Below are 27,448 nucleotides of genomic sequence, written 5' to 3' on the forward strand. Positions count from 1 at the left end.
TGTGGTCATCCCCTAGTTTCACATGCAGAAATACTGAAAACAAAAAACAGGTTAGAAAAGAATACTGACATGGATATCCACTTATTAACTTCTTCACCTCCAGCAATAAAATTTCCAAGAAAGATGCAAGCCTGTATCAAAAAGGATGAACAATTTTGGCAGAGTTTAACTGGAGGACATTAAGATGGGGGTTTGCCTGATGCCGTTGTGCCTTTTCTGCTTAGGAAGCTGAGAAAGTGCAACCACAATACAGCAGTAAATAGACTGCTAAGTTCATTTTTACTCTAAACCTGATTAGGTTAAAAACGAATGCACTGGAGAAAATTGATCAATGCCTTTAAGGGTTTTCTAATCCAGATGAGAGAACATTCGCGTACAGTCTATTCAGTCAACATCTTCCTCTATTTCCTCTGCTGTTATTTTATGTTGCGATCAATATTTCTCAAACATTATTCTCTCTGCTGCAAAATCAAAATGGAAGACTGACTGTAACAGCACTATCCTAAGAATACTTAATTTGTCCTTTTATTAATATAAAGAATTTATTGTTTTCAACTCCCTAACCCAATAACCTAGATATACAAGACTTAGTAAAAACAAGGAAAAGAGTGAAAGATTTTAAGAGTAAAGTCACTTGTTTTCTGTATAACAAGCCTTTTGGCACAATGCACTTGCAAATAACTAGCATCTCCCAAGTTGTACGCATTAGCTGTGGGTCTAAAACAAAATCAAAGCTTGCTTTGCTTTCCCTCATTAAAGTGCAGAAATTTAAATGGATTTTGCAGTTGCAGGAAACATCTCCATCTGCACGCAGCCTGCCCTCTACCCCGCCCCCAAGGGAGAGGCTTCTGCAGATCCTCACTGCATTAGCAATCAAAGCTAGATAAGAAACATGTAGTACTAAATTGCATAACCCATACCTCCGTCGATTTATAAGTAATCTTATTTAATCATAAGAGCTTGTATGTTAGGCACTACAAAACATTACAGTTGCTATGGCATTTAACTACAAGTGCATCCAACACTTGCCTTATCAAGTATAATAATATAAACTGAGACTTTGTTCCCTGACATTTCACATCCAAGGCAGAAGAGCAATAATGAAGTGCACAACACACCCAATTTAGTATTTCACATTAATAATTTTAGAGTAAAAACCACAAGACCCAAGTGCATATTTCAACTGAACTGGAGATTTGGAATTTTTTTTAGTAATTTTGTACAGCATCCATAGCAGACACAATATATTAGAGCAAGTTCTTAAATAAAAGATAACCTTATATAGTTTTGGAGGGGAAACAGTTTCAGTATAGAATTTAATAATGTAGCATTTGGAGGGGCAGAAAGTGGCCCCGTTTCCCCTGTATCTGCTCACTAGCGCAGTGATGCCAAAAAAGGGCATCAGCTGCCATCCCACTGCTCTTTGTAATCTCTGATCTGTGGCAAAATATTTCAGCTTTAACACGTTGTCTGTTAAATACACTTTTAACACCCCGTTCACATGAACTACACTATACAGAGTGTACATCTTGGAAATACTGTTGCCAAGTACTTTCCTAAATCAGACTGCAAGTATAAACCAGTGCAGTTAGTACCGAGATTATCTGCGGTGGTTTAGTTGCCCTAGCCCAGATGATAAAGTACACAGTAATAAAGTACAGCTTGTACCATAAGCTACATTAACAGGTTCTGGACTCGAATGATTGTCGTGATTTCTAGCACTAAATCAATAACAAGGATATTTTTACACTGTAAACAGGATTACTGATTTACAGTTTGAAGGTTCTTCCCACAGCAAAAAAAGCAAAGGCCACAACTCAAAACTTTGTAAGAGGCTCATCTCCCAGCTCAGTTCAGGCCTAGACGAAAGCTTCCACCCTGAAATACGAGATGACTTCATCTTAACAGGCCAGCACAATTCAATGACTATATGCAAAAACTTACAGCTATAAAACCCTGTAACATACAGCTGAAGGCTGTGAGGAGCCTTTGCTGAGAAATGCACTAGTTTACAAAAGATGAAGCATCAGAGAGAGAAATTAATGCTGACCAAGCTTCCGTGAAGTCATAGCCCGTAAATCTCATTTAGTACCTCTGGTCAAAAGCACGCTGAAGAAACAGATGCGGCATTGGAAGAAAGTTGACAAAACAATAACAAAAGAAGTTTTTCATCTGCATCCCATAAATTATTTCAGAAGTAAGGGGGTTTTTAACCTCTTTTACTAATAGAAAACAGAATAAGAAATCCTAAGTGACGTCACTGAGCATGTCAGATTTATAACCCAGATACTACACGTACCATCACACAGCATCATCCCAACTCATTTAGATTGAAAAAAAAAAAAACCCACCTCACCTCACGCCCTCCATCTGGTTAGTTTACCTTTTCCGTCTTTTGTAGCTAATTCACCCAAGTCTTTAAGAGTGATATCAAGCAAAGCAAACACACACGATCGCTTTTTAGTGAGCCTTAGTACAAAAATATAACCAAAAGCTAGAACGTCTGAAGAGAACTTTCACCTGCACACATGTTAATTTAGACACTAATCTGGCAGGCTTCGCAGCACAGACGGCACGTCCTAAGAAAAGCCAGGTAGGGGCAGCAACTCGTATGCACAAATTCACTTTTTTTCTCAGCCGTGACCTCAGGGCCAGGCAGGCAGGCGAGCCTTGGCGGGGGCACAGAGACCCGCGGAGCTGCCAGCAGGATTTTACCGTTTCCCCCTTTTTGACCGCCTGCAGTAGCACTACAGAGACGGAGAAAATAAAAGAGAGCAACCAACTCTAGAGACGGGGACGAAAAACATCCAAGGAAATAAACGCACGGCTGAAAGGAAACGAGACGCTCAGCTGCACCCAGGGATGGAGGAATTTTGGAAGCGGGGGGAGGCGGCAGCGAGGGAGGGGAAAGGGGATGCCGGAGGGACAAACCTCGGGAGCACGGAGGGAAAAGCAGAGCTGAGGGGAGCGAGGCAGAGATGCTGGAGCCCCGGTCCCCCTCCCCCGACACACGGGCTGCTCCCGCTGCCAGGGCGGGCCGGAGCCCGGGGCCGGGCCCCGCGGAGGCTGCGGCCGGGCAGGGCGGCGCGGAGGGAAGGAGGGAGGGAGTTGTTGAGGGCAAGGGCGCTGCCCCAGCCGGGCTGGCTGCCGGCACTCACCACACCATGCCGTAGGCCCCCTCGCCGATGTAGGAGAGGTTGGTGTAGCGCGGTCCCACGTCGAACACTTGGCCCCGCACCATCTCCGGGCCCCCGGCGTTGGCCGAGCCGCCCGCAGCCCCGGCCCCCGACACCGCCGCCATGTTGTCCGTGCCGGGAACCGCGGTGACTGCGTGCGGGGGGGGGCGGAGGCGGGGGGAGGAGGAAGGAGGGGGACGAGGAGAAGGATGCGGGAGGGATGGAAAGAGGCGTCGCCCGCTCCGCCGCGCTCCGCAGCACAGGCCGCCGCCACCGGCTCCGAGGCCCCGTCAGCGCCGTCCCCGCCGCGGCCGCTCTGAGGAGACGCCGCCGGCCGCGCGCGCGCGCACCGAGCCAGGCCGGGGGGAGGGGGGAGGGGGTGGGGGCTCGCGCGGAGGGAGCGGCGGGGCGGGGCCGGGCGGGGGGGGGCGGGGCCGGGGGCGGGGCCGGGGACTGCGGTAACCGCAGCCGCCGGGGAGGGGGCGCGGCGGGCGGGTCACGTGGTGGGCGTGCCGGCTCTCCGGGCGCGCGGCCGCCCGGCGCCATTAGAGGCGTCAGGTGGCGGAGGCAGGAAATGGAGCCCGGGCCGGGGTCCCGCTGCCGCCTCCCGCCGGGGAACCGGGACGGGCCCTCCCGGCAGCGGGCGGGGCTGCAGCCTCTGGGCGCCCTCCCGGCGGAAGGCCCGAGAGCCGCGCGGGCGGGGGTCCCGCAGGCCGCCGTGACACCGCTGCCCGCGGGCGGGGCGGCCGGGAGTCCGTGCCGGAAAAGCGCTTCTGCGGGCCGGGCCTGCGCGGCTGCCGGGTGCGCTGCCGCCCGCCGCTGTCACGCAGCGCAAGGTTATTACGTGTGAAAGCCGAACTGCTGTAGCAAGGGCAACTTTGTCTCTGGCATCTCCTAACTTCAGTGCGTAGTTTTGCAACCTCTACTTAGCATATTGTTTTTACACAGAATTACATTTTCCTCCTAGTCGTTTCCCATACAAACGTAAATAAACTTAGGGCTTGGGCAGGAGGTGAGGATGCAGTTGGTGGTTTGCGTTGTGCCATTGACTCCGCTTTCGACAGTGCCTGTCCTGTTTTCCTGCAGTAGCTGTTACTTGATCTGGAAGTTTGCAAAAACTATGCACAAGGATCTTAACCACTTCTGATTTTGTTCCCGCAATTTAAGCATCTTGACAAAAAGTATTAACCCTGGTCTGAAATCCTACTGCTGATTGCTTTAACTACTGTTGCCAGCGCTGCTCGAGATGTGCTGTATCTCCTGTTCCTTTGAAAATGTGTTCAAATACATATCTTCATACATCTTAGCGTGCTTGTGTGTCCACGTTTATAACCATGCCAGTCTGTCAGAAGACCCCAATGTGGAATCATCTGATTACCCCTTGACTATCAAGCTTTTCTCTTAGAAGCAGTTATTAATTTTGCATTCCCGTTTACAGTGCTCAGATGGAAGCTGTTACCCGACAATCCAGTTGCTCGCAGGTTTTCACTGGTTGTACTTTGCCCTCTTGTTACTCTTGGCTCTTCCTGTTGACATTTCTACAGCTGACAATCCTGCTTCTTCATGTCTGTCCTTGCCTTGAAGGTGTCCCTGTGTGCTCTGTGTTTTCCATCTCCCAGCTGCCAGAGGCTCATTTCTGGCATCCCACCACCTTCTGGCCCTGCGTGTTGCGCACCAGCTTCCTTTGCCATCCACCCAACGATTGCAGTTTTCCGTAGCTGCTTCCAAACGCCATACGATCTCCTGATGACAACTGACGAACATCCCCCAAAGCCTCAGGCTGGCTGTTTGACCAGAAGTCGAGAAGGAAGAGTTTCTGGTTCCAGTTGCGCACCGGTTACCCGGGGTGCAGCCCCAGGACTCTCCTTCCAGCCCGGCAGGGTCTGGGTTCCAGACACAGCGCCAGCCTAGTTTGATGGAGCGAAAGCTGTCATAGGTGACCAACATCATCTAATAAACGCCCTCTAACAGACATTCAATGATACAGTTTGGGTTTTTAAGTATTTGAGTGGGATAATGCTTCCGATGTATTTATTTTCACTCGTATGTAATGCTTTCCTTTCCATGATGTGTTCTTCTGCACTTTAGAAACACAGCATTATTTTCTCAGTAATTTTAGACAGCAGTAAATGTGAATAAATGTTTAAATTTTCTGAAACCAAGTAAAATGTTATTTAAAAGGTTCTCTTAGCTCTAAAAATGAAATTGTGCTTACAGTTCTGATTACATACATAAATAAATCTGTCATCAGCAAATGCAAAACAAATGATTATAGAGAATCTAGCTTAAACACAACCTGTCATAGCAAATTTAATTAAAAACTGGCGTGTATCTAGATTATTTTCTACCTTCACTGGGATGTGTGTGATCAAAAAGGAAACCAACCAGGCAGACTAGGAAATTGCGGAAAGACTGTCAGCTCCTCGAGTGCTGTGTTCAAATACGTGTCTAATCCAATTAAACCCAAATAAGTGGTCAGATTGCTATGGCATGCTTTCCCAACAATGTCTCCTGTGGCAGAACTGAGTGTATGTATTTCAGCAAAGCACTCCTGTTAACGAGACAGGCCACACAGAAGTGTTATCAATTGCTTTTTAACCCGTTTAAATACTCTGTCATTACCTGCACTTAATGTTGGGTCTTTTACCTCAAAAAGGTGACATTAAAACCTCACTTCTGGAAAGAACATAAATGTGCTTTCACAAAATTATTAGTTCCAGGATCAAAATAAAGGATTACACTGGGGGAGAAGAGGTGGTACTTAGTAAAAAATGATAGCGGCTGATGAAAACCCTTTTATTTCAAAAAGAAATTAAATCACCGCTGATAAGAGTTTGTCCAAGCAGAAACACAGTATCTTCAGGTTGAAAGCGATATTAGGAAACAGCCAAGCCATACGACCGAGCAGTTTAAAAATGCCGTGGTTCGGACTATCTCCGTATCAAGTTCGGGACTCACATGGGTGAGTTCATCCTACAATCAGGCTCTAGAAATTCTCTGTACTGTTACACATGTCTACTTGAATTGTTAACTTCTGTAAATAGGTCTCTTGAAAAAAGTAAGTCTCATGCTATGAAAGGTCCTACAAGTCCTGGAAACAGTATTATCGAGTTTGGGCAAAGGACAAACACTGCGTAGCTGCCCTACTGTGCCACTCTTTATTGGGGGTGGGAGGGATTTCAAATTTTTGTGCTAATTTAAAACTAAAGCTACGTCTCCCAAAATCATCATCATATTAGTTGTATTGTTTGCGTGGGGACACTGAAGATGCAGGTTTCTTGGTAGCTGCTGTAGGAGTATAGCATTTGCTTTCCGAGTACCTCAGCATGACCTGAACCTCTCCATCATCCCAACGAAATGCAGGCCTTAAGTATTTAAAACCATTTTCCCAGCATTATTTAAAAGGACCTCAAGCCTCGGTGCGGGGGTGACGAGAGAGTGAAATAAGACATGTAAGATGTTTTATAAAGATATATTTTAACTTCTAAGGCACTCAGGAACCATGGTGATGAATGTGACACAAACTTAAATTGCTTAGATATGAGCTCTGATCCACAGGGAACTATCCTAAGATTCATTAAGAGCATCAGATGCTAATAACTTCTAGTCAGTACCTACCTGGGCTTGATTTAACTGGTGACATGCGGCCGAAATCCCTCGAGACTGATTCTCGTTTCAGTGTCGGCCACAGCATTGACAGTGTGAAGTGACCTCGAAGAAAATGAGGATCTTGGTGTAATCTTACGCTGTTGGGAAGTTAAAAACAGTCTCTCACTCAAATTGCTTGGCAACTGATGCCAAAACAAAGTTACTTTCCCCCTCCCCAGTATTTCCTTTTTTCCCCATTCAGCCTTCTGACTTTGCAGGAAGCTTATGGTGGCTTATACACCACAGTTAAAACTAGTAAACAGATTGCTATGTTTGTTTTGCGCACGCCAAGGGGAGTACAAAAGATAATTAATTGCAGAACTATACTGTCAGTAACAATCTTGACCTTGCACTGGGTGTCATTGTCACTGTCAGAATCTGTCGCTGTTGTAGATGTCTTGTATTATCTATCATGTTCTTGCTAGATTCGCTGTTCACAAATATAGTTTGAAAATGCAGTTGCATTTTCAAAGTCATTTTTTGTACAAGTAGTTCACTATTATATTCTAAATATTTTTAAAGGGATCCATCTTGCAGCAACCTTAAAAGCTTATTATATAATTCTAACAATTTTAATTAATATACTGACATTTTGCTGCTGTCTATATAAAATTAAGTTGCTTTTATTTTTCAGCTGCAGTAGCAGCAGTACCCAGGCACTGACCTGCACTTCAGTAATGGAAATTTCCCAGCCTCAAAGCACACTCTGTCTCAGTCAGCTGCAATAAAACTCTGAGTGATTTCAATATTGTTGTGTGCTTTACTTGTCCTCAGTTATCTGGAGCTGGTATCTTGAAAACCAAGCTACTCCCCATGAGCTTGCTTCATCTTGCCCAAGACTTAGAATTCATTAAACAAGCTGTGGATTATAAGAGAATTGAACCACCAGATTAAAAGTTATTTTACAAGACTGACAACCCATACGTGTGGTGAATATTTATACAGAATATTACAGTGACTTTTGAGGATGCCACTAAAGTCCTGGTATATGACCACTCTTGTGCCGAAGCTTTAGGCACTGGAAAGCTATTAAGTTTTTACAAAAAGATTGAACTACTGTATAATATCAATCTCTTGATCACTGTGTTTCTGGTATCATTGATTGCTAGGCAAATACACGAAAATATAAAAAAGGAGATAAGGTTATTACAAAACCTCACGAGTCTGATGATTTACAAATACTAAAATATGCAGTCTGTTTCCCCCACTTGTTCTCAGTTCAGCTGTAGACAGGACAAGCAATGCCTCCCAACAGAAGCAGAAGTCAAGGAACGTAGAAACAGGATTATTAGGAGTTTTGTTCTCCAGATATTGCAGTAACTTCATTTTTAATACTTCTCATAGCTAAAGACTTAGGGAGTGTTTAGATGAAGAGGTTGGCTGATGTGAGGGCAGAGGAGAAAGAACGGTGAAGGATAAAAGGGAATATGTGGGGGGGAAGCATGTAAAAGTAAAGTAAGATGAACAGGTAGTGGGAGTGAGCTATGGGAACAGCAGGGTGGGAGCTGCAGGGGTGATGTCCAGACCCCAGTGCATCTGGCTTTGTGCAAGGGAAGCACTTGGCAGACAGACAAGTCCCTTTGTGGGGAACCAGTCTGGGGAATGGTGCCAGACCTTCTAAAAAGAGCTTACCAGGACTTGCTTTCACGTGACGTTGTCAGCTGGGGTGACGTTCATCACAAATAAACATGCGGCTAATGGTTTTGTGATGGCGCAGGTATACTTCCTAACTGCCTGTGTTGTTGTACTCAGTCTAAATGATGGGCAGTGGCTGAGAAACAGGTGACAGGGAACAGTACCCTAGTGAGATTCTTAGATTTTCACATAAAAGTCACCAGGGTTCAAAATTCAGCCAACATTGATACAACATCGCATGACAAGTGCGTGGCAGCCTTTATGAGCAAGTTGAAGGCCGTAGCACAGTTATTCTGAATATAAGGTTCCACATATGAAGTATCACACTTAGCTTCCCTGTCGCTGGTTGTGGCAGACAGCAAGTCCTGGCTGGAAGCAGAATGGCCTTTCCTCCTTTACGGGCCAGGTCCTGGCCTTGCTGACGCTGAACCACAGAACCGCAGAAGAGGCACCGCCAGATTTACAGCTGAGACACTCCGAGAACCTGCAGGGAAATCTGCATCTCTGCTCTCTAAGCTGCACCTGTGCTGAGGGAGGGAAGGAAGGTTATCAGTTTCTTCTCCTTGCATGTTGTTCAATCCATTGACCTTAGATCCCAAAGAGACCGTACTGCTTTTTTTTTTAATAGATACTGTATACATTACAGACATCCGTTTCTGCAGTCTGAAATTGATGAATCATCATTCCTTTTTAAAACAACCATTTCTTTTGCAATTTTGCTTATCTATAGTAGATAAGAGCTGTGCAGGTGAGAGAGATTTCTTGAAGGACATAGTGTTACAGTATTTTGAAAAAAAAAGAGCCAAGCTGTTAGAATCTGTGTTGCATTACAGGGGTAACGCAATACCTCTGAGCACTTCCTGTTTATCAGGAGAGATGCAGTTTTCACCACATCATAAAACTTTCAAGCCTTTGTTAATAAACACTCCTAGAGAAAAAATAATATCCAAATATACAACTGCCTGTGGCATCTGTCATTATAAACAAAAGAGGGTTTTCATTATATATATCAGGGGACTATTTGTGTGAGTGAAGCAGATTTTGAGGGCTCCATCCACCTCCTGCTGAAGTCCACGTTGCATCTCTCATTACATCATCGGACCTCAGCATATGATTTTTCTTGTATGTAAATATCAAGATGTTTGAATGAGCAAATGTAGTTTTTACTATCAGCATTTGTCATTTTTGTAAACAATGTGGGTATACAGAGGACAAACATCTGCGGAATTACTGCACAGAGCCTTATATGAAAACGGCAAGAGTAAGATTTGCTTCTAACGACAATAATCTGCAAGTGCTGAGGTGCCTAATCAAATACACAAATTGTGCAGATGTTCAGAGCAGTGCTGTCTCACAGTGTGGCCTTTCTCACTTGACAGCTTTGTTGTCTCAATTAGTTATTCCAGATAAATTAACCTAGCCTGAAAATGTAGAGCTGGGGTGCAGAAGGATGCAGATTTTTCAACACCAGCAACCTTGATGGCGCAATTTGCACCCCCAGCAGATAAGAACTTTGGCAAGGAAACGCAAATGGTTGAGACTGACTCAGGAGGTGGTTGTGATCATGGCTAGAGCTTGGTCCACAGCTGACAGGCACACAAGGGTGGGAGTTGCGGAGGAAATTCAAAGTTTCTGGCAATTCTATAGGGAATAGCATTTTGACAGGTAACTACACAGCTATGCAAAGACAGGCCTTGTGTCTCATAGAACTTCACCAGCGGACGAGGCTTGTTAAGTTCAGAGCAAACTATAAGACTTACCTGTTTGTTCGGTGTTTCTGGGAGAAATGGGAAGATCTGAACTGCAGTTCCATGTGATAACCCTGCTGCACGCAAATTCAAAATGGGCGACGACTGTATACAATTCTTACTTCTTTAAATGGCTATAACATTTTAAACTCTGCCACATAGACTGTTATCAGACCAGGGGCAAGACTGAACTTCAGAAGGATGTTCCCTCCAGCCACCAGCACTAGGTCTTGCTAAAATGAATTAGTAATTAAGACATTTGTAGCTTTTTTGATTTTGAAAGTTTTAACAATGGGAGAATTATCTGGCTCACGTTATTGTTGTCTTACCTGACATATGGTGGTTGTTACTCCAGATATGCAGAGCCTAATGATAAGAGATGCCTTTTATAACTGCAATACATCCATTGTAATCAAGCACTACATTTATCTTACTGCATGACTGAGTCTCTGGGTTTTGTAAAAGTGACACAAAATGGTTGTGAGGATCTATCAGCAACCTGCATCTCAACTAACTATTCAATATGATGTCTCATTTCCCACTGATGTTAAGAGCCAAACTGAATCCCTGGCCTGGAAATCCTGAGAGAAAGACCAACAGCAATGAAAAGTATTTTTGACTATTACAATAAAGGCTGCTTTAAAAAAAAGAAAAAAAAAAGGCAAGAGAACACTGCTCTTTTTGAAGGACATGGCAAAATACCTGTAGGATGATGCTCTGCATCCAATTTTACAGGTACCATTAATGGTGGCAGGATAAGATTAAGTGATTATGCTCTGCCAAACAGTAAGTGTGGGAGAGCAGACAGCAGATGTCCAGCTACTTAGGCCTATGCCTTGTGCACCAGACCATGGTATGGAAATGCGTGTGGATATTTAATTGTTATTCAACTACAAGTTGCCTGGATTTATGAGCCTGGGAAGCGCATATGCTGCAGTGAGAAATGAGTGTTTATTAGCACAGTAGCTGTGCTGGGCTTTTCTGCAGAGAGGCAAAGTACCCCTGTCTATAGAAAATGGATTAAAAGGGGGCAGCGTACCACTCTCGTGTGCCATTTACCTTTGTGAAGTGCAGCTGGATAAATGCCAATATACAGATACATTTCCATCTTGAACTCTGAACAGCTTTTACTGCTGCTGGGTGCGGATAATAAAAATGCAGCAGCTGTCATCTTATCAAATCCCAATTTGGAGAAATATATACCTAAATAAGGGACATAAACAGGACTTCTCCTTCAGGGACAGCTACATGTATACACAAGAATAAACTCTTTAAGAGCTAGATTAAGAAGATGGGACCATTGCCCTGTATTCAATCATTTTTCCGGTGCTTGTTGCAGCAGCTTTCCGTGGTCACTCTGAACATGTCCTCTTTCCTCCTCAGTTCCTCTTCCACTACTCTTACCCATGTCAACCTCCTCCTGGGCTCCTGCAGTCCCGTTCGTTCCCTTCCCCGCTGTGGATCGCCTCCCTTCACCTAGCCAGTCAGCCTCCCTGATCAGGCTGCGTTCATCTCGTGCCCTTTTGAGGGGAGCACCACCTTGGAGGTGAAGTGGGAGGTTAGGCGCAGAACAGCAGCGAGGCATCCCCCAGCACACCCCAAATCTGCAGCAAAAATCTGACGTCTGTACTTCTGCCACTCACGGCAGTTCCAGTCTCCATTCTTACAGTGTCCAACTCTCCTTTCCTGGGCTGGTACGGGGTGTTTTTGCTGAATTAATTTTCTTACAATTTATTGAGCTGCATGAGCTCATCAAAGGGCCTGACAAGCACCAGACCTGTACAAAGAAAGCAGCAAGGCTGGGAGCAGAAATGTCGTTTTTGATACCAGCAGTCCATTAGATTCAACTCAGCTGCCATGTGCTATCACTCCCTAAATCTAGTTTCATCTGTGAAACAGGGAGGTTTGACTACACTGCTGAGAAGCCTTGAGGCACTTTTCTTTTGCCTTTGCCATCTTTTGCTGCACTTTTCTCTATTTTGGAAAAATGCAGGAAAAAATAATAATGAGGGCAGTTTTATAGTGACTTCCTTACCACCTCATTTCTGCTTGTCCTCTTCCTCTCCTGCTTCCGCCATTTAGCCCTCCCAAAGTCTTCCTGCTGTAATTCTCCATGCTCCCAGTGACCTTGTCCTATCGTCTCACGAGCAGCTGCTGACCTCTAGAAACACACTCCTGATCCAGGATCTTTTTCCTTGCAAACACACTGCGCAAGCAAGACAGACAAACACAGGCCTCCTTTCTCAGGACAAGCCTTCAAAAAAAAAAAGTATTACACAATCCGCAAGACATGCGCATTACTCACCAAAACAATCATGGGTATCCTATTTCTGCAGCCCTGCCCCTCAGTGCTTGTTTCTTTCCAGTATCGTACCAATATCCTGAAGCCAGAAGCCAATGGCAACTGCAAACGTATAAACCTAAAGCCTGCAATGGAGGGGAATTTTTTGTACAGCTATAGTAATAACCAGAGGCATTCCTACTGTGAAGGACAGAAGTATCTTGCTGTGTTTGTTTTGTGATGTGGTCTGATCATTTATATTGTTGAATTAATAAAAATAACAAGGTAGAAGCTTTCCAAATGGAATCCATTGCTAACTGTCCTTCATTGCTCTATTCTTATTCCACATACATTAGGAAGTGCGCATTATCTGATAAAACAAGACATAAGAAACAAATAAACGCCTTTCTATTGTAAGAAAAAAAACCTTTCTAGAAATACTGTAGAAACATTCACATCCTCTATTTCTGTCTTTCATAAAAGGCAGGCTGTGTCTTATTATCATCAAGGAAAAGTAAACAAACGTAATTTAATCAGTTCTGTCGTTCGCTGATTTGCATCAGCAAGAATAAAAGACAAAGGCAGAATAGAAAACAGCAGCTTTGTGCTAAAAGTTTGAATGCACAAAATACTTCTTTCTCCAGCTGTCAACCATTAAAAAACTCTACGCATACCAGTAATAATAAAAGTGTCAAACAATCGACCACAATGGGAATCACAATGCTTCATTAAAAGCTCTAGAGCAGAGCAGAAAAGCTTCCAGCCATTTGTTAAACAGAACTAAATGCTAAGATACTTTCAAAAAGCGTCAGAAGATGCTTTTATCTAGTCTAGTCAGTCAGATAAACATCTCCTTCCTTATTTCTGCCCCGTCTCAGAGCTCCCACCGATTCAGCAGTAACAGCTCTATCTGCCATTTGCTTTCCCGAGACTGGGACATCTTTCAGTAACAGAGAAAAGGTTTAAGGTGCTTTCCAGTGATCGGGCCTTCATTCCACGTGCCGCAGAGATATCATCAGTTACTTTGTATTTACATATGTAATTATGTATTATTTGGAGAACGGACCCTATTTGTTCAGCTGACAGGCGATGTTGTGATAAGGAATTTCAGCAGGCAGGATATTTATAGACCCTTTATCGCTACGTACAATCAGAACTAAAATGTCAAACAATACCCCGAATGAAGGGTTGTTTCAGTTCAACTTTTCTCCATTGTTGCTTTTCCCTATTTTTTTTTTTCCTCCCTCTGTCTGGTTACTGCCTAAAACTTGGCAGTGAGAGAAAAAAGGGAATGTGACTCACACTGACAACTTCATTTGCTGTAAGAGACCTCAGTAATTGCTCTAACCCACTTACAGGAAAGCTGCCCCTCCTCTTTCCTTCTTCCTCCACCCCTAGATAGACAGAGGCCGTATTTGTAACAGGAGCAGCCTGGCTGATCTCACAGGTCATGCTATCACTTGTGAAGTAACCAGGACTCTTTCTTTTCACTTTTCTTCTTCTGGACTCGAGTTAACCCCTCACAAGAACTTAAAGCACCTTCAGTTTAAGGGGCAGGTTCCTGCCACGGATTTCTCATGAACTGAATAACCAGGGGTTCCAAAGGACTCGTGGCTCAAACGCGGCAGGTTCAAGCGGCTGCTCCCACAACTTGCACCAGCTTGGCAGCCAGTGCTGCTGCTCCAGGATGAAGCTACCCAGGAGTCAAACAATCGTCGACTTTCCCTCTTCTTGTGAGACAGGGGACAGTAAATAGGAACAGGAGAAGAATCAGCACAGATGCCTATACAGCACTCTACCAAAATATATTTTCATTTTTAATTACATAATCAACATAATCAGAGTGGCATTCGTAGTGAGGGGGCGGAACAGATGGCAAAGACTTAGTTTTCAGCAAGACATTAATTAACAACAACTCTGGTTTCTGCTAGAAAAGGGGGTTTGTTCTGCTCTAGCAGGGTTAAGACAGGTGCTTACTACATAGGACAAAATGCAGTTTCCAAACACAGAATTGTCTTTTTTTCTTTCCCCCTACATCCCTGTTGAAACTTCCAGGATACTCACTAAAACACAGCAACATCCTATATGCAAAGCCTTATTGAAAACATAAGTATGGGTCCTAGCAGTAGCTTGGGATCCTCCTTGCAAACACTTGAATGCTCTGTGGACATATAAAGAGGAAAGTGAATAAGAGTTAATACGGTTGAGTGAGAGAGTTTTGTGCAACTTACGCTGCAGGTGAGGCTTGTGTAATACACAGCAGTTTCACAGAGTTACGGCTAAAGCTTTCTTAGATGCTCTACGTGAAGTTCTCCCTCCTCTTTCCTCTTTTCCACACACTCAGACTTAACATCTTCAGCACACTGATGCAGCTGAGTTGGAAAGAGCTATCCCAAAGGGGACTGAAGCAGAAAGAAGCTATGAAAGATATTTATTAAAACCACAGGCAGAGAATACATCACCCAGACACAATGAATAAGGAAATGGCCCATGCAGCCTGAAAGTCTAGCCTCTATTTTTCGTCTGATAAGCTGGCTGGCCAGCCAGGCACACTGAACAGCCCACAACCCCCCAGCTCTTCCCTCCCTGTGCTGCCAGGTGACGCGAGATTTGCTTTTTCCTGCTTTGCATTCACCATCAGAGGCTCTCCAGCGTCACACACCCAAGTCCTGCAGAAGCCTGTGGGCCACATTCCTCCAGGGATTACATCCATCCCAGCAGGAGAGAGGGAAGAGGGATGCAGGCCAAAAGGGATGGGCAAGCCATGGGGAGGGAGGAGCTGGGGGAGCAGGAAAGGAGCTGCCTGCAGAGAACATCCAGATGAACATCACCTCGGCAGGAGCCGGAGGACAGTACTGCGGCAAAGGGAGAGGGCAAGCAGCCATTTACTGTTGCAATATTATGTAAAATAGGGCAACAGGGCATCTAGATTCATCTGCTGTGGAGCTTGGAAATGAACCCATTATTCCCACGTTTCAACACTCATCCCGGTGCTGCCAGCAAATATCTAACAGCTGACAAGAAACGTCTCTGCCCAGCCTAGTGACATGCACATCTAGAAAGGATGCTTTTCCACTCTTCCATGCCGGCAGTAGATGTTTGTGGGTCTGTGCTGTACCAGGGGGAGTGAATAATATGATTGCAGATTAATTTTTACTTTCTTTCAATGTGTGTGTTAAAAATGGGATGAGTTAAAAATTACATTATAAGAATATTGCAGTTGTGAAGTCCAACACTAAAAAAATTAGTATACGCCTGAAGTAACAATGCCTGTTCCACCTTTCAGCAGCTACTTTAATTCAAAATACCAGGTCAGGCTCCCATGCCATATTGCTCCCAGCCATAAAAAGTGAATCCTGACATCGTTATACTGAGCATAACTAACCTGCAGGATTGTACATGACTTGGGCCTCCATCAGTTCATGTTGTGTTAAATCGAAATGGGCCACAGAAAGGAACTCAGTATCTTGCATACATCAGATGGCAGATATTGTTTGCAGGATGATTTTCAGGCGAAGTGCCAGATATCACCAAAAATGTGCTTAGGAGGTGCAAAGTAGAGGAAAGAAAATAACACACAAAAAATTATATTCTGCTTAGCCTGTCCTCCTTTTGCAGGGGGTAAGAGGGAGATGCAAGAGTCAACAGAACTGCATTGATACTTACGGCTACTACTTTGGGAGGAAAGAAGGGCGACTAAAAGCCCTTTGCTGATATCACCTTTAAAAAAATAAAATGAACATAACAAGAAGTTAACTCTTCAAGCAAAAAACAAAAAGAAAAGCGACCAACAGATGCACAGACAAGCACTGACTTCAGTGGAGCTGCAAGGCTGAATTTGGCTTGAATTCTGTGAAGTACTTTGAAAGCAGGAGCATACTGCATACAAATGAGCGTTAAATAATTCGCATCATTAAAAGAGCTCTGAGCAGCTCATCTGGACTTTGAAAAAAGCTAAAGCAAATGTATATTGTTTGAGTACCATTAGGGATGGTCATTAACTAGCATTAAGACATTTACAGTATCGACGCTTAGTGCTGTAACAAGAGACCCATCCTCCCTTCCAGGTTATTTTCTTTATTGATTTGTAGAATTTCTTATACACAAGCTTTAGAGTGCCACAGAGCTCAGCAATTCATGTAGGAATACCCATTAAAGAACTATACAATTACTTCTTTTTTTATATTGCATCTTTTAATTTTGGTTTTATGGAAACATAGTCCTGTGTGTTTGGTGTCGATACCATAGACAATTTAAACACCAATGTATATCAAAGAAACAAAGACACAAATAGGTAAACGGATTTATCCAGGGTGACACAGAAAGACACAGTGTGACAGAAAGAGACTAAAGGCTCTGGATGCCCAGTTTCCCGGTTTAACCATTTTACTCCATCAGCTCTATGCTCTCAAATGCTGGAAAACATGTTTCAGATGTAGCACAGACACTACAGGTCAGGTGAAGAATGCGAGTTGTGCAAAGAACCAAAAGTACAATATAGTTTAATATGGTTGAAGGAGAGCCAGAGCTGCAGGAGTTGACGAGTGATGGAATACTGTGAGCTAAATATGTGCAGCAAAGTGCATAGGGGGAGGCAGGGGCAGGCTGCAGCCCACAGGCAGTTGAAGGGGAGCTGGAAGGAATCTTTAATGAAGGCAGAAATCATTCTGGGTGACTCAGAATATCGCTATTCACAAAGAGAATTGAGAACAGGCAAAAATAAATAAAGCTGAAAGCAAAACCCAAAGGCCAAATGCCTCTCAATAGCCAGAACACTGATATAATCTGAGCAAGCAAACAACAGGTCCTTGTGAAAACCTCTCCCCGGCTGCTTCCTGCACAGCAGCCGCTCTCTGCGGCTGGTGAAGGCTGCGAGCAGCTCCCGCTGCCCCGGCCAGAGCGCTTTGCAGGCGGCTGTTGTACCGGCACCATTTTCCTTGCAAAACACAGCCCCGGTGGTCTCCCCTCCACACCCCAGCCATTGGCTTCCCCGTGACATCTCAACTAGCGCATTGTGTAACTTCACCAACTTCTCTTGAGCCCCTAGCAGCTCAGCTCGGCTTTCACGAGCTGCCAGCTTTCGTACATGTCACAGACACACACATCGGTCACTGACAGATTCCGAGATGCAGTAGTTTTATTTATGAGCGGATTTATGCCAGCCAGCTTCCAGATCCTGCTGCCATCAGCCCAAAACATATGCAGGCAGCATTTAACTAAAAACCCATGTTCTACAAATTTTACAGTGAAGACTGAAAAACGAGATTTGTTTCAATTTTTTATGCAAGTTTGATGACTTTTTGCCTTTCTTTTTAAATTTTTCATTAAAGAGCAGTCAAAGAAGTTACAGTTACGTATATTGGAACTGAGACCAGTAAGACTGACAAACAGGAAAGACTTCCTGACACTGAGCTCTATTAGTCAGTGGACCAGTCTCCCAAAGGAGGCAGCGGGAGCACAAGAAGTGCTTTAGCAGAGCCGGCGTTAAGTGCTCCCAGCGATGCAGCCAGCGCTCAAGGATTGCCATGGGACGCCTGCCATCAGCCCGCTAATGCATATCCTGCCTTGGCCTATTGCTACTTGGGAATAGCCTGTTGACTTAAAATTTCATTAACAAGAAAATATTAGAAGGCAATTTTCTGAGCGAAGGGGCGGGCCTTTGCAGCATCTCTTCTCGTTACAAGAGGTGATTATTAGTCAGGGGGAGAAATGAACAGTTTTAGTTAGTATTTGTATTAAGGTTTTGTTCATTAACCTTTCATTAAACTACTTGAAAGTAAAAAATACTAAATTTCTTGGTTCCCCTGTCTCTTTTACCCTGCAGAAACCATCCACTTCCTAATCTCTTGCTAGCATCACCAAATAAATACATAAACAGTAACAGAGTAACAGCCACCAGTTACCAAGAGGTTCAAGATTGAGAATACAGATCCACAATTTATTTAATTTAGAAAACAGACCAAACCAAGACACTAATTGAGATGCTGCAATTAAAATGCTACAATTAAAAAAAAAAAGCCTCAAACATTTCGAGGAGGAAGAACATAATGGAGGAAAGAAAAATTAAACTATTTTTCAAGGGTGTTTCAAGGGTTTTAATGCCAGGCCAAAACCAAGCACTTGCTTCATAATCCTCTAGTTAGTGTATGGTGCACTGTGTAGCAGGAACATTGTTTCAATGGTTCAGGCAGTCACTTCCAAACACCCTGTATTCAGACTCTAAATGGAACCCCAATATTGCGTGTCTAGGGTTTGATGTTTACTTCAGTATCCTCATCAATCAGCAATGTAGCTAATCAATCAGCTTTCGATCTGTAGTAAAGGGGAAGGTCTGTCCATGTACGATTTGATATTTCTAACATTTTGAAGAGATTAAAATCCATGGAAGAGTGGGAGGGGATTACTTTTTGTTTTCAAAAGCAGACTCACCAATGCAACAACAAAACCTGCCTACACTGTTAAACTTGACATTTTCTTCAACTGCAATGATTCTTTTCAGAAAAATACGAGACTTCAGGTGACTGATAAGATAGAAAGGGCGAAATTGGCAAAGCCATTTTGGCATCTAATTCATTCTCCCATCTCGAGTCCCTCACTAGCAGGGGTTTCAACAGCAGCCGTGCTAAAGCAGCTGTGCCCCAGGGAGTCTTTTGAGAGCCAATACTTAGGACACGGAACCTTTAAAGACCACTGACATTCGGCCAGTTAAGTCTGTCAGGGAAAGCTCTTGACATACATCCACGCTTCATCCCATGCCGGTCATTCCAGCTGCTGGAACAGTTGTGTGGAATTAGCTGCATCAACAGAAAGCAATTGGGTGAAATATCTGATGTCAGTGGCCCAACTTGCATTACCTGTGCCTGTCTGTAACCCAACAATTAGATCCATCGTTAGCAGTTTGACTTAATTATAACTTAGAACTTTTTCAAGCATAGACTTTGCACAAGATTTTAAATAACTATAATTAATTATATAGAAAGCCTGAAGTGTCTTCAGTTCCATTGTTAATTTTTTTTTTTCCCCCCACACTGACACCAGAACTTGATTTTGTAAAGGAACTGGGCTCTAGACTAAAAGAGAGGTCTCTCTTATAGCCTGATAAACAGACAAATATCTTTTACATCTTATATAAAGAGAAACAAGGCTTCGGATTTTTTTAAATCTTGTCTAAGAGGTGCAAAAAGAAACATTCTTCTAACCTATACTGGTTATGTCCCACTCTTTACGTGAATGACTTCTTCCCTGCCTCCCATATAAAAGGCTTTTTGCACTCTCCCCAAATTACCGCTGTTGGGATTACCAGAGATCTGGTGTCGGACAGCTGTTCCCCAGCCTGAACCACCTACCTGCATTTTACTCAGTAAAAATCAAAACAGAATTAGTGCCAGAGGCACTGCAACTTCTTAAAAGATAATACCTTCCTTCCTTTGCCATATTATAGAATCATAGAATAATTTTGGTTGCAAGAGACTGAAATTTTCCCCACTCAGCTTTCCAGTGCCTACCAGCAAGATGAAAATATTATGGGAATGACACAATATGCAGGGGGCTCTTTTGAACAATTTGTGGCAATAGGCAACATCACTTATCTTGTCCCACCGCTTTTTGTTTCGCTTTGGCCAAAGGCAAGAGGGAGCCCTCTAGGGGCAGAAACACAAAGCCCTGAAGGAGCGTTCAGGCACCTGCAGAACAATTTGCCTTTTTCTGTACCCAGCCCCTCCTGCCTCACCTTGAGATGGGAGCCGTGTCAAGGGCTCTGAAGCTGTAGGTCTATGCAGAAAAATCAGGCTGGGTGCAAGGAGCTCACAGGCTTTTTCCTGGAAGTGCTTACTCTACAGCCTAGAATACGATGTGGGGAATAAGTCTCTTTTCTACCATTTGTGCCACCTTTTTCAGGGCAAACAGAACACCATCAAACTGCAGGCTGAAATAGTGTAACTAGTCCAGCCCACCACAACATAGCTAGAATTTTTTCTTTCAGGCTATGCAAAAGAGTTGTTTTTGCCTTACTGTATGCCTCAAGCATACAATGAACTCTTGTATAAAATGAGCAGGCTTATGTTTGTCAAGGCATGTTCAAAATATTTCTTTCCAAGAGCTACTTCTATTTGAAGGCTAGATAACAGCTGCACCATTTAAACATTTAAATATTTTCTCATTCTAATGAGAACTTTAGATTATTAGTGTCCCTGACTGTTGCCAACCATGGTCTCCTCCAGGAAGAGAGCTTGCTTAAAGAAGACTGTGTCAACTCAGACGGAGCTACTGCCTCGAACCGTGGCTGTCCAGGTGTCCGGCTGCAGGGAGTGCCAGAGCCTGCTGCTGCCGGGGGAGAGAGATGAGCATTCAGCCTGTGTGAGGTGTGAGCAGGTGCAAGATCTGCTCGTCATGGTTGCAAAGCTTAAGGAGGAGATTGAGACGCTGAGGTCCATCAGGGAGTGTGAAAGGGAGATTGACTGGTGGAGTAACTCCCTGGCGTGCCAGGCAGAAAGGCCCCAAGGGGGAACCCCCCAAAAGGTGATGGACCCCCTGCCCTGTCGGGCAGAGAGGGAGGATTTGAGAGAGCCCCTGCCCTGTCGCTGTCGGGCAGAAGTAGGGGGCCAAACAGCTGAGGAGGGTTGGAAGCGAGTTCCAGTTAGGCGTCGCGGGCAACCCCCCTCCCTACCTGCTTTGCTTCCCCAGGTGCCCCTCCGTAATAGGTTTGAGGCCCTGGATATTGAAGAAGATGTAGGTGGGGATGTGGTGCAAGGGCCGCCTACGAAGTCACATAGGAAGAGGCGATCGACTCCACGCCTCAAGACTGCTTCCGATAAAAAAGAAAGAAGGGTAATTGTGGTAGGCAATTCCCTTCTGAGAGGGACAGAGGGCCCGATATGCAGAGCTGACCCTCAGCATCGGGAAGTTTGTAGCCTACCTGGAGCTCGGATCAGGGACATCGCCAGGGCCCTCCCCAAACTGGTGCGCCCAACGGACTATTACCCCCTACTGATCTTCCAGACAGATGGGGAGGAAGCGGCATCCCGTAGTCTGAGGGGAATGAAGAGAGACTTCAAGGCCTTGGGACAAATGGTGAAAGAGTCTGGGGCTCAAGTTATCTTCTCTTCCCTCCTTCCATTTTCGGATGATGATGTGGGACGGAATAGAAAAATTGAGTCCGTAAATGATTGGCTTCGGGACTGGTGCTACAGGCAGGGCTTTGGGTTCTTTGATAACGGTTGGTGTTATAAGACACCAGTCCGGTCAGTGATATGTGGGAAAGGTTTATCCCACAGGGGTAAAAAGATGCTGGGACAGGAATTAGCAGGGCTCATTTGCAGGGCTTTAAACTAGATTTGAAGGGGGATGGGGTTGTAGCTGGGCTTGCATCAGTGGGGCAGCACACTGGAATCAATAAAGACCAGGAGGCCCCCCAGGCCCCTAGGGTGAAATCGGTGTACTCGGCTCGCTCCCTGAAATGCCTGTACACCAATGCGCGCAGCATGGGGAATAAGCAGGAGGAGTTAGAAACCTGCGTTCGGTCAGGAGATTATGATCTGGTGGCATTAACAGAGACATGGTGGGACAGCTCACATGACTGGAATGTGGTCATGGATGGCTATGCCCTTTTCAGGAAAGACAGGCTGGCCAAGCGTGGTGGTGGAGTTGCTCTTTATGTGAGAGAGCAACTGCAATGTATAGAGTACTGTCCAGGTGCGGTTGAGGAGCGAGTTGAGAGTCTGTGGGTGAGAATTAAGGAGCAGGCTGGCAGGGGTGACACTGTTGTGGGAGTCTATTACAGGCCACCAGATCAGGGTGAGGAAGTTGATGAGGCCTTCTACGGGCAGCTGAGAGCGGCCTCACAGTCACAGGCTCTGGTTGTTATGGGGGATTTTAACTACCCTGATGTTTGCTGGAAGGACTACTCAGCCAGCCAGCCTCAGTCTAGGAGGTTCCTCCAGTGCATTGACGATAACTTTCTGATGCAAATGGTGGAGGAGCCGACTAGAAGAGGTGCGCTGCTGGATCTCGTCCTCGCTAACAAGGAGGGTCTGGTCGAAGCAGTAAAGGTGGGGGGCTGCCTTGGTTGCAGTGACCATGAGATGGTGGAGTTCAGAATCTCCTGTGGTGGGAGCAGAATACCGAGCAGAATTGCAACCCTGGACTTCAGCAGGGCCGACTTTGGCCTTTTCAAACAGTTGCTGGAGGGAATCCCGTGGGCAAGGCTGCTTGAAGGTAAAGGCGCCCAAGATAGTTGGTTAACTTTCAGGGACTGCTTCTACCAAGCTCAAGATCAGTGCATCCCGACGCGCAGGAAGTCAAGGAAGGGAGCCAGGAGACCTGCGTGGTTAAACAGGGAACTGCTGGGCAAACTCAAGTGGAAGAGGAGGGTTTACAAATCATGGAAGGAGGGGCTGGCCACTTGGGAAGAATATAAGGCTGTTGTCAGAGGATGTAGGGAGGCAACTAGGAAAGCTAAGGCCTCCTTAGAGTTAAACCTGGCGAGAGGGGTCAAGGACAACAGGAAGAGGTTCTTCAAATACATGGCAGATAAAACTAACACCAGAGGCAATGTAGGCCCACTGATGAACGGGGTGGGTGCCCTGGTGACAGAAGATACAGAGAAGGCAGAATTACTGAATGCCTTCTTTGTCTCTGTCTACTCTGCCGGAGGCTGTCCTGAGGAGCCCCGTACCCCTGAGGCCCCAGAGGAAGGCAGGGCAATGGAGGAGTCTGCCTCAGTTGATGAGGACTGGGTTAGGGAGCAATTAAGCAATCTGGACATCCATAAATCCATGGGTCCAGATGGGATGCACCCGCGGGTGCTGAGGGAGCTGGCTGAAGTCATTGCTGGACCGCTCTCCATCATCTTTGCCAAGTCTTGGGAAACGGGAGAGGTGCCTGAGGACTGGAGGAAAGCAAATGTCACTCCGGTCTTCAAAAAGGGCAAGAAGGAGGACCCGGGCAACTATAGACCGGTCAGCCTCACCTCCATCCCTGGGAAAGTGATGGAACACCTTATCCTTGGTGCCATCTTAAGACATATCAAGGATAAGAGGGTCATCAGGGACAGTCAGCATGGCTTCACCAAGGGGAAGTCGTGTTTGACCAACCTCATAGCCTTTTATGAAGACGTAACAAGGTGGATTGACGATGGCAGAGCAGTGGATGTGGTCTACCTTGACTTCAGCAAAGCATTTGACACCGTCTCCCACAGCATCCTCACGGCAAAACTGAGGAAGTGTGGACTGGACGATCGGGTAGTGAGGTGGACTGCAAACTGGCTGAAGGAGAGAAGCCAGAGAGTTGTGATCAATGGGGCGGAGTCTGGTTGGAGGCCTGTATCTAGTGGAGTGCCTCAAGGGTCAGTTCTGGGACCAATACTGTTCAATATATTCATCAATGACTTGGATGAGGGAATTGAGTGTACCATCAGCAAGTTTGCTGATGACACCAAGCTGGGAGGAGTGGCTGACACGCCAGAAGGCTGTGCTGCCATCCAGCGAGATCTGGACAGGCTAGAGAGTTGGGCGGGGAAAAATTTAATGAAATATAACAAGGGGAAATGTAGAGTCTTGCATCTGGGCAGGAACAACCCCAGGTTCCAGTACAGGTTGGGGAATGACCTATTAGAGAGCAGTGTAGGGGAAAGAGACCTGGGGGTCCTGGTGGACAGCAGGATGACCATGAGCCAGCACTGTGCCCTTGTGGCCAAGAAGGCCAATGGCATCCTGGGGTGTATTAGAAGGGGGGTGGTTAGTAGGTCCAGAGAGGTTCTCCTTCCCCTCTACTCTGCCCTGGTGAGACCTCATCTGGAATATTGTGTCCAGTTCTGGGCCCCTCAGTTCAAGAAGGACAGGGAACTTCTGGAAAGAGTCCAGCGCAGGGCCACAAAGATGATTAAGGGAGTGGAGCATCTCCCTTATGAGGAAAGGCTGAGGGAGCTGGGTCTCTTTAGCTTGGAGAAGAGGAGACTGAGGGGTGACCTCATTAATGTTTATAAATATATAAAGGGTGGGTGTCACGAGGATGGAGCTAGGCTCTTCTCGGTGACAACCAACAGTAAGACAAGGGGTAATGGGTTCAAGCTGGAACACAAGAGGTTCCACTTAAATGTGAGAAGAAACTTCTTCTCAGTGAGGGTGACAGAACACTGGAACAGGCTGCCCAGGGGGGTTGTGGATTCTCCTTCTCTGGAGACATTCAAAACCCTCCTGGACGCCTTCCTGTGTAACCTCACCTAAGTTTTCCTGCTCTGGCAGGGGGATTGGACTAGATGATCTTTTGAGGTCCCTTCCAATCCCTAACATTCTGTGATTCTGTGATTCTGTGTGATTTCCAAATGGCTCAATATAACAACACGAGAATGTGGCAAACCCAAACTTCAAAACATTTTAACTCCAGTAAACAACAACAACAACAAAAAATACACACCACAACCAACATGCAAGTAACAAAAAGCATCTAACAAGATATTTAGAATTAGTTTTAGTACAACAGGTAACAGATTGTTAGATATCCAAACCAGAAAAGTTCAAAACCAGCTTAACACTTTTAAAAAGTTGGGGTTTCTTTTATATAAGGGATGTTGACTGTAAGACATCTGCAGTTACATATGCAAAACTGCATTATCAGTTTGGTGAAACAGGTAAATACCCATTACAGTCTCTACACATAATACACAAGCAACTTTCTGCATGACATGCTCAAGATTATGCTTGATTTCTTAAAAAAAAAAAAAAAAAAAAAAGAGACAGTAACATGAAAGCCTGTAATCTACATTAGTGCTACTTGAATAGCAAACTTGATCTAGATGCAGAAAATGTTTTGTCTGGCCCTTGCCAAAGAGCAGAGACATGTGAAGTCTGCATTACTGGGGGAAAGCCAGTATTTCTTACAGTTCTGCTGGTCTCTGGAGCAGCTCTTCTGCTCACTCCATTCCCCAGGTGTAGGGAACAGGCATTTCCAGACTGATTTGGTAGAGCTGAACAACTAAATTCTGCATAGCAACCCCCAGTGAAGTTTCCTAGAGAACCTGGATGAGAACAGCAAATACTAGTCAAGGTAAACTCAGTAGCTCTGTAAGAATTAAACAGCCCCCATTTGTGCTGTAACAGTCACTAATTCACGCTGAAACAGAAACACCTGCCTCTTCACCACTGTTATTTCATTACTTTATACAGTCTAGGAAACAAGTGGCTACTGATTTTACAGCACGTTGTTTGCAAAAAAACATACATCAAATGAGAGTGGTTAAGCTTGTCATTGCTTGCTCAAACAATTGAGGTAGATAACGCTTCTGTAAAATGAAACCCATCAATGGCAACTAAGTTTAGCTTCATGTACCTTTAAATCAAAGTTTTACATTCATTTCCATGGGCTCACTGATTGCTTCTTGCTCAAGCCCACCAGCAACAGAGACTGCAGATGACTGATATCACTGAGCAGAAGGTTGGCTACGAGTCCCTGTTGAACACATGGTCTATTGAAGACCTGCTAGATGAAAAAGAAAACATTCATGGGTAAGACAGCACAGCCAGCAAGAATCAGCAATGTCTGGATTCCACCTTCTACTAATCGAAAGGTGACAGTAAAGCCTGTGTTGGGGACCACCAAGGAGAAACAATAGTGATGTCCACTCCTGTTCTCAAATGCAGCTGGAATGGGCTCAGATCTACAGAAAGACAACACCTTTGTGAGGTACCAGAGATGCTACAAGACTGATTTGGTTCAGCTCTGTGCTGTTATCAGCGAAGAGCAGCTGTAGTTGCCTTTGGATTGTGGAGGTACTTGGACGATTGATTCCCATAGTTGCTTTCCATAGTCATGAAAAAGCAGCAGCAGCAAACTGGTGATTGTGCTCCCTGGTGAGCTAAGTGAATCACAGGCTAGGAAACTGCTGCTAAACCTACTCAAGCAAATCCCCAACCTACCCTTTCCTGAAAATTTGCTACTTTTCTAGAGATGATTACAAGTGAATTTTCAACCCTGGAATTCTTGCTGTTAAAAAACCCAAACAAACAAACCAACCCTAAAAATCAAACCAGCACCAACAAAACAATTAGAACAATGACATAGAAGATATTTGCAAGAGATTTGAGGTTTAATCTGAAGTAAGTTCAAGTATGCCCACAGCATCTTGAACAGAATCTACCTGATGATTGATTATGGTTACTCTTATTTTTGTATTTCAAGAAATACCTTATCTGCTTCCCTCTGATGCAGCATTCTGGGCTTTTACTAGATTTTAATTTTTCTTCTTCACTTGAATAAATACAACAGTGTTTAGACAAACTGCCTAAAAACCTGCATCTCTTGGATCCCCAAGACTGTTGAAGGCTTACTTTTGGTCGAGCCTCTGTCCAGCATTCCTTACATCTTCCCTTCTTGAGGATATGAACACCAGCACTCCAGAAACAATCACACAGATTAGTTTAGCTTCCAAGCCATCCTTATATTTTGAAAGTTACCATCCTTCTCAAAACTTCCTCTGTGTTATGTAGTAAATTAACCCTAACGTATTCCAATAATTCACTGTCCATCCTTCCACTTCAGCAGTTAAAGACCGCTTCTTCAACAAGTCTGCAAGTGAACAACAAATTGTCATGATCTCTGCTGCAACAGGGACTTTCACATCATTATCCAGTACACCAAACTTAACCTGCATTATTACTGTTGTTAGCTGGTAAAAACCATAACAGAAAACTTAGATCAAATCAATGAATTAGAGGTACGCCGTCCGTTTCTAAGGTGGTTTTGGTGACATCATCTTTTCAAGCAAGCATGCTCTGTGATCCCAGTGATTGTTTCCTTCCAGTGCTTCCACTGGTTGTTTTTCCCAGAAAGGCCCTATGGAGGAAAGTAATATTTGGTGACAGGGTAACCACTCAAAGATGTGCAATATGACCAATGTGGATCCAGCTACTTGTAGTATTAGGATGAAAAATACATTTAAGAAAAGAAACGAACAATGCTTCAACTCA

The 27,448-nt window shown here is 44.8% G+C and overlaps 1 protein-coding gene across 1 annotated transcript in view; it reads right to left on the reverse strand.

Annotated features, from left to right (window-relative positions):
* Window positions 1–3,506, reverse strand: part of MAPK1 (mitogen-activated protein kinase 1) — a 37,072-nt gene extending 33,566 nt beyond the window's left edge. The window contains exon 1 of the mRNA XM_065646242.1: window positions 3,159–3,506. Coding sequence (XP_065502314.1) covers window positions 3,159–3,301 — 143 coding nt within the window. The 5' untranslated portion in view covers window positions 3,302–3,506. The remainder of the gene's footprint in view (window positions 1–3,158) is intronic.
* Window positions 3,507–27,448: the final 23,942 nt, after the last annotated feature.

This window comes from Caloenas nicobarica, chromosome 16 (genome assembly GCF_036013445.1).
Source record: "Caloenas nicobarica isolate bCalNic1 chromosome 16, bCalNic1.hap1, whole genome shotgun sequence".
Lineage (NCBI taxonomy): Eukaryota > Metazoa > Chordata > Aves > Columbiformes > Columbidae > Caloenas > Caloenas nicobarica.